We start from the raw sequence: 15906 nt of genomic DNA, 5'->3' as shown, positions 1-15906 counted from the left end.
TCCATACATGACTACTGGAAAAACCATAGCTTTGACTAGACGGACATTTGTTGGCAAAGTAATGTCTCTGTTTTTTAATATGCTGTCTAGATTAGTTATAACTTTTCTTCCAAGGAGCAAGCATCTTTTAATTTCATGGCTGCAGTCACCATCTGCAGTGATTTTGGAGCCCCAAAAAATAAAGTCTGTCACTGTTCCCACTGTTTCTCCATCTATTTGCCATGAAGTGATGGGATGAGATGCCATGACCTTAGTTTTCTGAATGTTGAGTTTTAAGCCAACTTTTTCACTTTTGTCAAGAGGCTCTTTAGTTCTTCTTTCTCTTCTGCCATAAGGGTGGTGTCATCTGCATATCTGAGATTATTGAGATTTCCCTTGGCAATATTGTTTCCAGCTTGTGCTTCATCCAGCTCAGCATTTCTCACAATGTACTCTGCATATAAAAATTAAATAAGCAGGGTGACAGTATACAGCTTTGATGTACTGCTTTCCCAATTTGGAACCAGTCTGTTGTTTCATGTTCAGTTCTAACTGCTGCTTCCTGACCTGCATACAGATTTCTCAAGAGACAGGTCAGGTGGTCTGGTATTCCCATCTCTTTAAGGACTTTCCACAGTTTGTTGTGATCCTCACAGTCAAAGGCTTTGGCATAGTCAATAAAGCAGAAGTAGATATTTTTCTGGAACTCTGTTGCTTTTTCGATGATCCAGAGGATGTTGGCAATTTGGTCTCTGGTTCCTCTGCCTTTTCTAAAAACCAGCTTGAACATCTGGAAATTCATGGTTCATGTTTTGTTGAAGCCTGGCTTGGAGAATTTTGAGCACTACTTTTCCAGCGTGTGAGATGAGTGCAATTGTGCAGTAGTTTGAGCATTCTTTGGCATTGCCTTTCATTGGGATTGGAATGAAAACTGACCTTTCCCAGTCCTGTGGCCATTGCTGAGTTTTCCAGATTTGCTGGCATATTGGGTGCAGCATTTTTACAGCATCATCTTTCAGGATTTAAAATAGCTCCACTGGAATTCCATCACCTCCACTAGCTTTATTCATAGTGATGCTTTCTAAGGCCCCCTTGAGTTCACATTCCAGAGTGTCTGGTCTAGGTTGGTGATCACACCATCGTGATTATCTGGGTCATGAAGATCTTTTTTGTACAGTTCTTCTGGCTTAAACCCCTCATCTCTACATTTGCAGGCTGGTCTAGTTGATGCCCCGTGTCACTGGTCACCTATCACACACTGTCATTTATGTGATAACCTCAGTGTCAGTTACACAAAATGCTCAAGATCATTTGTTCCTGCGTGTCTGGATCACTTGAAATAATGACTGTGGATGGATCTGCAACGAATGGATCACTTTTGTTTACTAATGCTGGGCAGATTATGTGTATGCGCGCGCACGCTCAGTTGCCCAATCGTGTCTGACTCTTTGCGATCCTGTGAACTGCAGCCCACCAGGTTCCTCGTGCATGGTATTTTCCAGGCATAAATAAAAGTGGGTTCCAGGCATAAAAAAAGTGGGTTGCCATTTCCTCTTCCAGGGGCTCTTCTTGACACAAGGATCAGACCTGCATCTCCTGCATTGGCAGATGGATTCTTTATCATTGTGCCACCTGGTAGATTACATAGGAAGCCTAGATTCAAATTAATTATGTACATCTTCATATTTTATTTCAGTAGTTCTTTTAAAACTGCAAATAAAAGCACCTGTTACTAGCATTCATTTATCAGAGTATCATTTTCCAATGGGAATATATAGGATATTTATTTGAGTATTTCAAGTATAGTCTGTGTAGTTATTTTATATTCAGAAAGACTTTAAGGAACTAAACTTCCTCTACTGCATACTTACACTATTCCAGATGTTGACAACAACATCTGGGCATTCTATATGAGCGGATTTTCTGAATGAAGTAACTTAATTATTGATTGACAGACTAACATGATATAAGACACAGACACACTGTTCAATAGCAGTGTCAAAGTTGTAAACTATAAGCATATGCAAGCAAGTGGGGCCATGATTCTAACTCACTCAAGTTGCATTTTGAAACACTAGTGTTAAACTTAAATTTCAGACGTAAGTTTAGAAATGCTGGAGGAGGAAATGAAGAAGTGCAGTTCCATGATTTCTGGGCTCTGTGTTTTGCAGATCATTAAATGATGTAGCAGCAATATGGTCAGAGTTCCTAGTGTAAATAAAAGTCTCTTCTAGAACTGTGAAACATAAATAGAGTCATTCCATATGGATTGCATATGGGTTTGTGTGAGTCTATAAGTGTATATATATGGATATAACTTCATCATATGCAAATAAATACTCACATATGATAACAAAGCTAAATTTAAAAAAATAAGAGAAAATATGATATGATTTATCTTATTTACAGTCAGAACACAAATATCAATGTCAAATATGTAAAATGTTTTGAAAGTACAAGCAAAAATAGTAAATGAGGATGATTATAATAGGAAGACATTTTTTATCTTGGACTTTTTTTTCTCTTATTACATACTCAAGAACAATGAGTTATCTCAGTGTTCACACGGTAACCTGCTATTCCAACTGCTGGAAGCAGAGTGTGTTAGTATTTCCTCTCTGGCGGCTTGCATCTGGTCCACTGGCCATGAGTTTATGATAGATAGAAAGTGTGCCTTCCCTTTGTTAACACTACAGTATTGGTGACATGTGGCGTGTGCACTTTCCAGCAAATGGGCTTCACCTTTAACTCTAAACAGTCCCTTGAGCAAGAGCAAGCCATGTTTAGTGGAGTGATTACTTAGAAGAGACAGATTGGAAGTTAGTTTCTCTGATAACATTAAAGAAATGCAATAAAGTTTTTATTACTGGAAGTTGTCCAAAAATTGTGGCACCATAAAATAGATAGTTGGGCAAAATAATGTAGTAGAATTATAATTACTGGATTAAATAATATGAGTTTTAAAAGCAAATTTTGGTATATATTGGCAAATCATTTTTAAGGAAGAATGCACTAATTTAGACCCTCAGTCATGTATGTGTACTGGTTTTATTGCATCCTTTCCAATATTATGAACAAATATTTAGTTAAATATCCTTTGTAATGTTATCACATTCAAGGTATTATGGTAGGTTTCCATTTGTTTATAATATTTAAATCCTCACAAAAGTCCTGGGAAATAAGTATTGTTACCAGTTTTTTAGAGATTGAGGAAACTGATACTCAGAAAACTTCATTTGACCAAGATCACATACTGAGATATCATTTCTGTTCTTTTCATTCAGTGCCCTGTGCTTTGTCCTCTTAAGAGTTTTCCAAGGATGAAACATTTGCCTAACAGTTGACTTTACCTTTATCTGTATTATTTAGTATGATATTTTTAAGAGCATTATTATTATAATTTATTTTCATTTATTTTTTATTTTTGGCCACACTGTGTAGTTTGTGGGATCTTAGTCCCCTTGATCAGGGGTTGAACCTGTACACTCGTCAGTCAAAGCACAGAGTTCTAACCACTGGACGAGGGAATCCCCAGTATGATACATTTTAATCTTAAATTGTTTTTTTGCTAAAAATTAGTACAGCATGGAGAGCGATGTAATAAACAGAATTTCACAGATTTCTTTCTATTTTTTTCCTCCAAAATGTAAGTTTCCTGCCCTGGATTGATGAGCCTTTTTAAGTCCTGAGTGGAGTGAGGATGAAAGGCTGAAATTGCCAGTGGAGAAATAGAAGGGAGGTTGGAAATGCAATGCCTTGTGCCAGAGATAGATGCATTTTAGAAAATGCCATCTGGGCATTATGGAAGTATGATGTTATTTAATTAGAACCAGATAAAATTAGGTAAGAAATGAGTGCCAGCGATTATATGACTAACTAATAAATATAATTTCATGGTATTCTATAGCTATCCCAAAGTGTTAATTATAACAGGAGCAGTTAAATTCTTTAGAGCAGTTAAATTCTTTGGCTATGAAAGCATAACAGTTTTTAATAGGTGTATCACCTGGTAACCTGGGGCATTATTAAATATAGGGAAACCGAAAGACATGGTAGAAGCAATGGAAAAGTCTGGCCAGACTGGGTAATTTGTTTTAGACCTATGGAGAAATCTATTAACCATTTCTTCTATAGACCAATTTGATTAGGAAGTAGGACAAGCTGTTCTTTCATTACTTACCAAAACCATAGTACACTTTGTATCAATTATTTGGCTGTCTGCAGCACATAGATTAGAATAAAGGGCTTTCTTAGTGTTTGTGAACATTGTGGACTGCTGATTAGTAATTAAAGTACTGAATGAAGAAAATCAGGCCAAAATTGAATGGAACTGAGAAAGTCTTAATTCCGTAATACAGATGTTAGAAACAGATTGTCTTGAGCGGCCCATTCAACACAGTAACATTTTACATAACCATGGAGTGTTTACCTCCCACGTTAGACTCACGTCCAATGCCTTAGAGATTGTTTCCTCTCCCATGCCTTGTGATGTAGCTGTTTGGGTATTAATTTAGTGAAATATCCTGTCTGCCAGGTGTGGGAACTAGCTGATTTTATTGTAATACCAGATCATTACTTAATTCATATGCAACAGAGTGCAGCACATGGAAAGCATTATAAATCTATTTACAATGTGGCTGGTCTGATGATAACATTGTATTAAATTCCCAGGTGAGGCAATTTAAGCAATTGCTTTGCCATGTGCACGCCATGGAAATTAAATTCTCATATACGCTCTAGTAATAAACCAACTTCATTGTTATGCTTATGCTAGTGGTGAGTGCTAGAAATCCTCATTCTGGTTCCGTATACCCTGTTTCTAGTGTAGATTCATCCAGGAGGCGGTACCACAGATCACAGTTCTTAATTAGTTTAAGCTAAGTTAATTCATTTTGTTTCTAGTTTAGCAGTGCCTGTCCAGGAACACATTCAGTTCAGTTGGGAAATGTTAAGGTCAAGTAGATAGATTGTTTCAAGCCAAATTTCCAGAGAGAACTGAGCAAGTATATCTGTTTGAACTTGGCTTTAAGAAAATCAGCCAATCAGTATGCAAACGTCGTGTTCATCAAGTAAAAAAAACTGCTTGGCAGTTTTTGCTTTCTTGCGCTCTTAACCACAGACTCACTTTTGTAATCAGTTTAAAATAACCCCTTGACATTTTGTGCATCTAATGTCTTAGGGATAGCAATCAGTTGTTGATTTTTCATATTTTTTAGGGTTCATATATGGTCTGTAGATTTCTCTGTCTACCCAAATATATAAGTTAGAAGGAATAAACTTTACACAGACACACAACTAAAAGTGAGGAATGCCCTTGTATTTAACACTCTGTGTATGTGAGAGTGTGTGTGTGTGTGTGTGTGTGTGGCACATATTGTCAGCTGAAGCTTTTCCACCCTTCCGGTACAGACCTGAAATTGCAATAGATTACAAACTGCAGAGAGCTTCTGTCTTCTCCTGAAGCCACATATAAAGCACCAGTAGACAGTAGTAACTGACAACTAAGACTAAAAATGTTGACAATTTCTTGATTTGCCTGGTTAGCTTATGTATAGAAGTCATTAACTATTTATAAAATGCATTATGAATTGGGTTCCTTCAAACTGTAGCTGAATGTGTGACATTTCCAGCTCAAATTCTCATGCTTGCATTTGGCTAAAGTACAGATTTTATACAGTTGATAATAAAAAATATTTTAGTTAGTTGATCAAGATACAGTAGGTGTTTCAGTTTCATTAACTTTGAATCTTCCAATTTAAAGTATGGCATAGTACTTAGTAATGTAAAATACTAACAGAAAAGTTCCATAAAAGGAAAAACAATTTATTGATATTTTGGAGGAAAATTTCATAAAATAAGGAGTTTCTCATTCAGACAAACCTTTTTGGGTGTTCAGTTATTTTAGTGATAATCCTGCAGGCTAAATTACAGTTTATTAAATTCAGTTTACTTAAAATTTCAAACCACAAAAAATTAGGAGAAAAGACCAATGGCAGGAATTTAAAAATAATTCTTAATAAAGCAAAGTGTAAATTTAAAAATGTTTTGTTCAAAGTGATACTTAAGTGTAAAGAATTCAGTTTTCAGCATCAGCTGTGTCATTTTCATGAGGAACTATTTCTGATATTTGAAATAAGTTGTCTTTTCATTCTGTAACAGAAGTCAGTCCTATCAGAGAAAATTTTATAAACTCAGCATATCATGTGTTTAATTACATCCAGAGAGTCATCCCAATGACCAGTTTTTACTATCCCAGTGGAAAAGAGTGACATTTACAGGGCCCACCCTTCAACTATGGATAAATCTTAAGTGCTCCTCTGTTGCTGAGCCTGTACACTCTTAATTGCTGGTTTTTAAAAGCAATGGATTCTAACCAAAACAAGATTAGTTATTTAGGCATCCATGTTTGTAATTTTCTTCTTTTGAAGTACAGAAAATCAAAATAAGAATATAGTGTAAATTGAACAATCTATGCCAATTTGTTGGTATTTTGGTAAAAAAGGGAAAAACAAAAACAATCTCCATATGATATTCTTGCATAGTGTGGAATGTTTTAGTCCCCCATAGTGATGAAATGAATAATTAAAAAGGCAGCTCTGATACCACAGCCTGTTAAAAGGTTCTCATTTCCTTTAATGCTATAAAATACTTTTACTAGATAGTTTGAAACTATTGTAGCAAGGAGCCCCAAATGGGCAAAAGAAAGGTTTGGCTTGAATGAAATGTGCTAAGGCCACATAGTGTACTGTCCTTGTAATTTAGCATTTTTCAATACTTTACAGAGTCAGTAGAAATAGCTAATAGTAGCTTCAGTAAATACAATAAGAGACACCAACCTAATATCTGCTGTTTGTGGCAGTGAGAAGCCTGCCATATTCAAAAAGGAATGAGTTGGGTCACTCCTGAATAGTTAAGACAGCTGATATAGATGTCATTACTGACCTCAGGCTAATGACCTACCTCTCCTGTTTTGTCCTTTCTGCAACATTTATCTACTTACAGATTTAATACATTTATCTACTTGCAGACTTAATACATTTGCCAAGGTATGATACACACATTTATAGCAAGGAAGTGGGGCTTGGGGCAGAGACCTAGAATAGGAGGGGATACCACCATCTCCTTTGTAACATTTTGCAACTTTTATATATTTTTATTTCCTGTGTGCGTGTATTCAGAGGGTAATAAAGTGAGGAAATTTTGTGCAGTAGAATGACTACTGAGCTATAGTTAGGACCACATGGTTCTAGTCTCAATTTAACCAAAGCTACCTTTAGAATTCCACAAGACTGATTTTTGTTTTCCTTAAAGAATAAAGGGATGTCTAGATTTATTTATTTTTATTTACACCCCATTCAGCCCTTTTAAACAGGATTCTGCCAGAGAGTTAAGCCTTTATGCCCTGAGACTTCTATTCTATGTAATGAACTAAATTCTCTCTCATGTCCCATCTTTGGGAGAATTGAGAATAGTCACAAATAATTTTCTGTGTTTTGGGGTTCAGATAGGGAGCCCCAAGTGAAAAAGGCAAACTTTAAAATGATTTAAAATCTATTAGTTTTCCTTGTCGAAAGTTCTTTTTAAGTTACAATATAGTAGGATTTTATGTTTAAAATACTATGTAGGATTTTATGTTTAAAATACTATGATCTCTATGTGGCAAAGCTCTGCTACTCATTCACTGGTTTAAAAATCTAATTAAAAATCTTGTTGACTTCTTCTCACGGATTATGGATAGTCCTTTTAAACTACAATAATTTTTCATATCACAGTTGAACAGGTAAGAAATTTTAAGTCCTAAACTGTAGACCCCAAATGGGAAAAGATTCCTATTTCCCAGCTGCCATTTTTTAATTGGCTGATTTTGCTCAGTTAGCTCAGATGCAGAAAAGGCAGTAAAGTAGCCTGTACATCCATATTTGGGTCTGGAACAGTGATGCTGAAGTAGGATCTGAGGATGGCACTCTAGCTTCACAACTAATTTCCAGAGCTTTTTAGGTTTTCCAAATGTGTGCACGTTTAGATAATTCATGAATTGCTTGCAGACATGTCCCTCTGATTTACTGGTAAAGGTAGATTTCTTGTAAAACAAAATTTCAGTGTGTGAAAAATCGATTCATAGCCTACTTGTCTTTATTTACTGGAATTGTGAAAAGTTGACTCATAGCCTACTTGCCTTTGTTTACTAGGATTGGGAAATTTAAGTTGTTTTACCAGATACACTTACACACACACAGTCCCACTACGTTTCCTTAGGCCATTTTTATAGAGGACTAGGAGACATTTAAATTAGAGTCTGGAAACAGGATGGGCTTTTACATTCCATCTCTTTCTGCTTAGTAACATCACAATAATGAAGGAAATGGGGATATGCTATTTTCCAGGCATCCCAGTATATAGCTGGAGATATAATATTATCCTAGAATTAGAGATTTTAAAAGATCTATATTGTAGAGTCCATTTTCTGCCACAGTATTAAAGACCCTATATACTCTTGTTTTAACTGCATCTGGTGAGTGTGGCAGATATACAGCAAAATAGCTGTATTTCTTTCAGCTTCGTGGTCTGATCTGAATGACTGCATGGAATAACATATCAGTTCTGATCCGTTTGTCAATATTAAGAGTACTCACACAATGCAGAGTTTTCATCCATTACTGGCATTTGAAAAAACTTATAATTTACATTAAACTCCTCAAGTTCAAGAACTTTGCACAACTTTGGTTTGCAGATTTGAGCAAATAGGTTTCCATTAGGGGGCTCTCGAGGTTTGAGATGATCAGTCTTGATACCAATAATGCTTGGAAGCCTTTACTTTCTAACGTTCATCTTGCTCTCTCCCTTTCTGTTTTGTTTTATAGAAAAGGTCACGGATCGCCTACAGTGACGAAGTACGGAATGAGCTCCTAGGGGATGATGGGAATTCCTCAGAGAACCAGGTAGAATGCTAATCAGGAAGGCCCAGTGGGTGGCTGGAGGGTGAAGGAGGTCACTGGCACACTGGGCTCTCAAGCTGCTCTGTAACAGTATTAGCAACAACTCATGTGGAAGCGATACTGTTTAATGCAAAGCTGGAGTCTTAATCAACTTCAAAATGTTTCTTGGAGATCTTACATTTAACCCTTTACCTTGTGATCACTGTCTGCTATCTTTTAAAAAAATCTTTTCTTCTCTTTTCTTTATTATTTAGTACTTAAGGAATAACTTGAAACACACTGTTTGTGGACAAAGCCAAGGTCCTCACCTCCAACACATGTAAAAGGAATAAAAAAGTACATAATGCAGCTTTGATAATAATGCAGTATAATTAAATCAACACTCGCAGCAAAACAAATGAAAGTAAGCTTTCAAAATTCGACTGGGCAGCTCAGGCTCCTATTGTGTACCTTCTTAAAAATACATTCACCAAAATGCAAATTGGAAGCCCCAGTGTGGAAATTGGATACTCACATAGAGGTGCTGCCCTTGTCAGGTAATGATAATGATGATGATAATAGTTGTAGGAGTAGTAATGGGAAAAGTCTTTTCGCAGTTTAAGATCCGGATAGGCAAAAAAATAAGACACGGTTTCTTCTTCAAGAGGCCTTGCAACTTGGCTGTCAGCTCTCATTGGATCACACAGTAGTGTCATGAGTCTAATTAGTGTCCCACTTCTTTCTTTGAATTAATACTGCCGATTTCATTAATTCATGTAGATAATATATATGACTTTAAAAAATGTTTCAAGAACCTCAGAGTAGAGATGAATTTAAAAAAATGTCTCAAACAGCCCGAGTGACTGATTCTCTTTGACACTTTTAAAGAAAATAAATGATAGGGAACTTCAGAAGCAAGACCTGAACGTGTTTATTAACGTTACTTTGGCAAGTCTAGAAGAAGCCTCTACTCTAAATAAAAATGAATATAAATCATTCATTGGGTAAACCAAAATTTTAATGAGCTGCTGAACATAATGTATTGATATGCATCATAAAAACTGCATAATAGTGTTTACCCTTGTAGATAGAGTGTACATCTATATATGCTGAAACTATAATACTATCCACTAAATGTGAATATTGTAAACAGGGGTGTTGCTCATGTGATGGAAAGGCCCCCATCTGCCCACCCCCAGAAAGGAAGAAGAATCACTGAGAAGTCCTGTGTTTGTTTTTGGAAAGATTTCAGCTCCTCCACTAGTTGGATGTTATCAGCTTCAGTTCAGACATGTAAACACGTTTAAGATTTGACTTGGGATTTCAGCTTCCCTGATTGAAATGTGAGAATAGCTAAGGGAAAAAAAAATAAGGAGCACATCAAACACAAAAGCATGATGTGATAAAGGAGTTTTACTCATAATAGATTAAATAATGTGAGGATGAGAGCAGAAAAAATGTTTTTCCTATTTTAAGTGCGATTTAGAGTGCTCATTCCTCTTGAGTGAATTAATCATAGTTTATTTTCCATCTTTACTGCAAAAAAAAAAAGCACTGTCTTAAAAAAAAAAGTGAATGTGTTAAAAAAAAAAAGTGAATCTCTGTGACAGTTCTTTAAAGAGCTATAGATCTTTACCTCATTTGAAACTGCTGCCTAATATAGAGGAAATAGAAGAGAAGAGGGTGTTTCTGTCTAACTCAAACTCCTTTATTGTAATGGATGCTGTAGTACTATGACAGGGATCTTTTTTTTTTTTAAAGCATGTTCTCTTCTCTTAATGGACATTTTATGTGCCTAGAACATTTGCCTTACGAACGTATAAGGAGGACTTTTTTTTTTAATGCCTAAAGAAAAATATTCCACAAAAATAGATTGAGTTCATATTTTCTGAATTTTTCAAATTATATTCCTGTCACTTTAAAGTGATAACTCAGAGATTTCCCCTGGACTTGTATAAATCAAGCTTACAAATTCTGAAAGTGCTTGGAGAGCCTGAAGTTTAGTTGTAAGGAGCTGTCACTTCAATAAATAGAGTGTGATGAATTATAGTCATGAGACTGTGGAACTGTTAGATTATTACTTATGTGAACTTTTCAGGCTAAAATTTGAATCAGATCTGAAAGTTCAAAGAGACAACATATAACTTTTAGGATATTTTGTTACCAAAGTAGCACAATTTCCATATCATAATGAAGCCTTTATGTTTTGTTTTGGGGCTCTTTGTCATAATATATAGGAATTAAAATCCCTAAAACTATATAATACATCCTTAACTTGGCATGGCCACTTGAGAATAACTATTCTGCCACAGTATTCATTCAGACTATGAAATCAAAACAGAAACTTTTTCTTTAAAGGAAGAAAAGATTTGGCTTTTCATTTTAATTTTTGTAGCTCAGTGGCTGAGAAGATAGCTTTTTCTGGCTAGGATCACCTTGCCAGTAAATTAGAGAAGCTCACCTAGTACATTAGAGAAGAAAATATTTTCTGCACACAGATACGTTTATTTTCAGCCTAATTATTGAGAAATTGATTTTTCAGAACTTCTTGGCCATGTCATATTTATGGTAAATTTTTAACAATACAGGGAAAACTGAGAAGTGAAAAATGAGACCAAAGGTGGCAATATTTGTTTAACTAAAGTTGGGCTATATCTCAGTTTTTTTAAAGTATAGGTCAGAAAAAAATGATAAAATAATTAGTAGCAAAGGTTGTAAATAGACAAATGAACTAAGTGCTATTTAGTTATTTTCAATGCAATATCCACATCTTCCCTATAGTGACTTCTTTGTAGATTTAGACAAATATGAATACCTTAGTTCTTATTTCTCAGTCTGCCAGTTTATAATGCATTTTTTAGGCATCTAAAACTTGGCCGTTGATACACATAATTATGATCTTCCAATTAACTATACAGTATATTAATTTACTCTTGTATATGTAAACATTTTGCCATTAGAATTGTTAAAATTTCAAAAATTAAGAATTTTCAAATGCATTTTTAATGTTCTCCATGCAGTACACATTTTTATTTAATTCCAAACTAATTGCTTTGTATAAATTCATTTCTATTACATCTATTTCATGCAATCAAGTATAGCTCATCCTTGATTTACAGAGAAGAGGCAAAATTACCTATTTGGCATGTTCAAATATTGTTGGGTCTTTCCATGAACTGTTAGTTGTCTTGGGCATTATCATTTTGTTCTTTTAACAAATCAAATTTTCCATTGCATATGACAGCATCTTAATATTTTCTAAGAGCTTGTTCTTGAAATGTAGTGATGCTGTATTTAGAGTGGAAACTTTAATAATTGTTAACTCGATTTAGTTTCATGAAAACGATTCTTAGGAAAGGAAAAAAAAAAAATTCATACAGAATTAAATCCCCTTCACAGTAGAGTATAATAATGGGACAAATGTTCCAAGCTCTACTTCTGAAACCTAATAGTGTCTCAGTTTCCATATGCAAAATTATATTGATCAGTGAATAAACCTGAGTAAATGAAATTTGAGTAAATCCCAGATAGAAGGTTCAAAAATATATATATAAAGAGTAGGGTATGTCTAAACGTGAGGAAATTTTTGTGGTAAAGCAATATTCAGCAGATATGATTTGCTTAATTTTTTAATGCGATGTTCTCTTAAGTTCCGATTTGGGCTTGCTGTGCATAAAGTGTGTCAAACTTCAGCTACAGACCAGGGGGTGAAGTCGGTCAATTTAATTCCCCAAGATCTAAAGAAGGCCGGTATCATTTCATATAGCCCTGGCAGAGCAGATCATTACCAGGCACGAATCTGTTCGTTACGTGCTGAGGGTTTATAGCAAAATAAATAGACTGTCATCATAAGTTCAGAAAATTGTGTGTTCGACCCACGATAATGTGTAAAGGGCGTTTAATAGAGTTCAGCATTTATTCGTTATCTGTATGCGGACAGAGACGGCAGTCGCGTTATCAGCTTTAAAAAAAAAAAATTCGGTAGTTCTGGTGGTCACGTGATGCCCCTCACACACAGAGGCGCGCGCGCACGAACCCTCACATGCTCTGCAGTGCAGTTTTGATTTTAGTCACAGCAGAAGGCTTAACCACAAGAGATTCCACTGGTTCAAACCAGCGTAAACCAGATTTTTTCAGCCCACAAAGGAACAGATTACCTCTTGTATCAAATTCTGCATGGTGGGGGAGGGGGTGCAGAAATCTTTGTTTCAAAAAAGATGTTGATTATCATAACTCAACACGGTGGCATGGCACACTTTCATGTCGCCTGTGACGGAAATAGAAACTCGATAAAATGCGAATCGAAAAAATACGAAATCACTACTTTCAGCCTAGTCTAAGCATTGTTAATTTTCAAAAACAGGCCATCTTTTGTTTACTTGTGTGAAAACTCTCAGACTAACTAAAAAAAAAAAAAAGATAAAGATTAAAACCCCTCCCATTACCTAGCTTAGCTACAAATCCGGTGTAAAGCTTGGATGCAGCCATGCAGCACAAACAAGATAGAACGTTTTTTGTTTGGAACCTATTGAAAAAACAAATGGGTAGCATTTTTAAACACTCATTGATTATGGCAGGGTGGCATGCCCAAATGGTCTCCATTGCTGAAGAGTAGTTTTAAACTTTGGCCCTTTAAGTATCATAGTCAACTGAAGAATGGTGCCCCCAGAAAGAAAAAAGAAAAAATAGCTGTGCGATCAATCCCAGATCAGCTTTTTCTGAGAATTAATGTTTGCCCTTTTTCTCCCATGATGTTCCGATAGCAAAGAGAAAGATTCCGATATATGATAGGCCACGTATTTTAGTTTAGAATTTTACTTCTTCTAGGGAAGAATTGTAACTTTTTTTCCCGTGAAATGATGAGATGATTGACTTACACACTCAGTGGTTGCTGAGATAATGATTGTGTTAATTACAAGCAATGACAACTTCATATGTATTTTTGAAAGGTAGAAAAAGTTTCTTTTTCACTAAATGCAGTGTGAGACCTTATGTAATAGATTCTGTATCCTTTTTCTAAGATTCATCACTGGTTTGAAATCTCATTCTTTTGTACTTGAAATACTTTTCAAATAACAAATGGAATAACAAGACTAAGCTGGAATGCATATGGTTTTCCTTGAATTGGAGACAAAAATAGCTTTAAGCTTTGAGAACTGGGCTATAGTAAACATGATACTTTTAGAAAGACTTATAGTGAGCAGTTCATGGCATGTTTCTCCCAAAGCAATAGTTTAATTTATTGGCCTGCTTATGTCAAGTGTTGTAACAGATGTTACAGATATTTAGATGCTTAAAAATTATCAGTTGTAGACCTGAATTGCTGAGGGTGCAAGTTTCAGACCTAGAATATGGTTTATAGTCTCATCAACATTGGTTTCTTTTCTATTCATTGTAGAAACTGAAAGACACCTCAACTCCCCAATATTTGTGGGTTAGAATACAATACTATCACATACACCCAGGGAACCAGACATATGGTTATATCCGTTTTCTAGTTTCTAAAGAGTAAAACAACGTTTTATCTGTAAAATTTAAGACAAATATTCTACAGAGAAGAATCAAAATGTTATCACAAAAGAGTTTACTAACGGGTAAAGAGTGGCTTGAAGTTTGACTTTGGTGAAAACAAATTACGGTACAAATGAAGTTAGTGAGTTCATTGCTTTGAAATGACCTGGTTTACAAGATGAAGAAAACTGATAAGTGAAGAAACTTCAAAAATTAAAACACCTTATGATTACAGTAGCCTCTTCAGCAAAACGAAACCTTGGGAATCAACTCTGATATACACAGTATTGCTAAGGATTGTGAAATACTTTATGTCCTAAATATTATCTCTCCTGGCATGCTTTATTCCCAATTAAAATCATCTTACTTCCAGAGGTGATCCTGTTACTAGAATGGGTACAAGTATGATATTAACATACCAGTTTGTTGTTTTAAAATACTTACTGGGACAAAAGCATGAGCTATTAATCATTTTCATTTGGAGGTAAAAATCTGAAAGCAGTTGTCAAGATTCAAAATAGAGAAACATCCTGAAAACTTGTATATACAAAACCTCTTCAGTGGTACATTCTTAGAAGAGAGGAACAGTAAACTTGTTTTCTTTCTTTATAATATAGACTTCTATGAAGTCGTTCCCCTTTATTTCATGATGGTGTCTTAGATGTACTTTAAAAGAGAATTTCACACTATTCTCTTTGTTTAATGTGACAGTGTGAGAAAGTGATCTTTATTCGTTCAAAAAACTCTGCATGTAGTCTATGTTTAGGTTCTTTTAATGTGTTTGTCTGTGATTTTTAAATGCTAAACATGTAAACAGATAAATTGTCAATGTTAATTCTGTATCCTGTCACACCACTGATCTTTCTTTCCTGCCATTTCTTTCCTTTTTATCTTTTTTTTTTTTTTTTTTTGTGCATTCATGTTGCAGTTGATAAAATTACGTGAAGAGGTGAGTACTTCCTAGCTTGCTTCTTTTTGTTTTTTAATTCTGCTTTTCCCTATAAAATTGAGTATCTAAATCTGAAGGAAAACCGTTGGGTTCATTTTTCTAGGAAAAGCTGTGCATATTAAAAGCATTGACTATATTGCTAGAAATGTTCTCTGCTATCTTAAAAAAAAAACAAACAAGTACACCCTAATCATGTTTATCACAGTGATTATTGTTGTTTTCTAGCTTTGGAAGAAAATTAATATTTTAAAGACCAAAAAAGGGAGGAAAAAGAAAGGAATAGCTTGAAGCTATACTCAAGTGTAGTTTTCATGTAGACTGACTTCAGTTTTGTTTTGTTTGCATTGGTTTCTCAAAGAAGTCAACAGGAATAATTTTTTTTCTGACATTCTGAATTTACTGAAAACTGTTTTTAAACTAACTCCTTTCCTTCAACCAAAATTCTTAGTTCAACATTAGATACCATGAGCCTATTATCCTTTTAGGGAAACACACGTATGTTATAAATACTCTAGTCTATGTACACAGATCCCTAAGAATAGCCAAGCCTCT

The 15906-nt window shown here is 35.0% G+C and overlaps 1 protein-coding gene across 4 annotated transcripts in view; it reads left to right on the top strand.

Annotated features, from left to right (window-relative positions):
- The window catches only part of VTI1A (vesicle transport through interaction with t-SNAREs 1A), a 372758-nt gene that overhangs the window by 71697 nt on the left and 285155 nt on the right, over positions 1-15906 (top strand). For 3 of the 4 annotated variants that reach the window (XM_010859321.1, XM_010859323.1, XM_010859324.1), the window contains exons 4-5: positions 8841-8918; positions 15334-15354. In XM_010859321.1, the coding sequence (XP_010857623.1) occupies positions 8841-8918; positions 15334-15354 (99 nt within the window). The remainder of the gene's footprint in view (positions 1-8840; positions 8919-15333; positions 15355-15906) is intronic. The other variant, XM_010859322.1, reaches the window with a different exon arrangement.

This window comes from Bison bison, unplaced genomic scaffold (genome assembly GCF_000754665.1).
Source record: "Bison bison bison isolate TAMUID 2011002044 unplaced genomic scaffold, Bison_UMD1.0 scf7180017864456, whole genome shotgun sequence".
NCBI lineage: Eukaryota > Metazoa > Chordata > Mammalia > Artiodactyla > Bovidae > Bison > Bison bison.
Note: the sequence above shows the minus strand (reverse complement) of the source record. Positions and strands in the feature narration are given on the sequence as shown.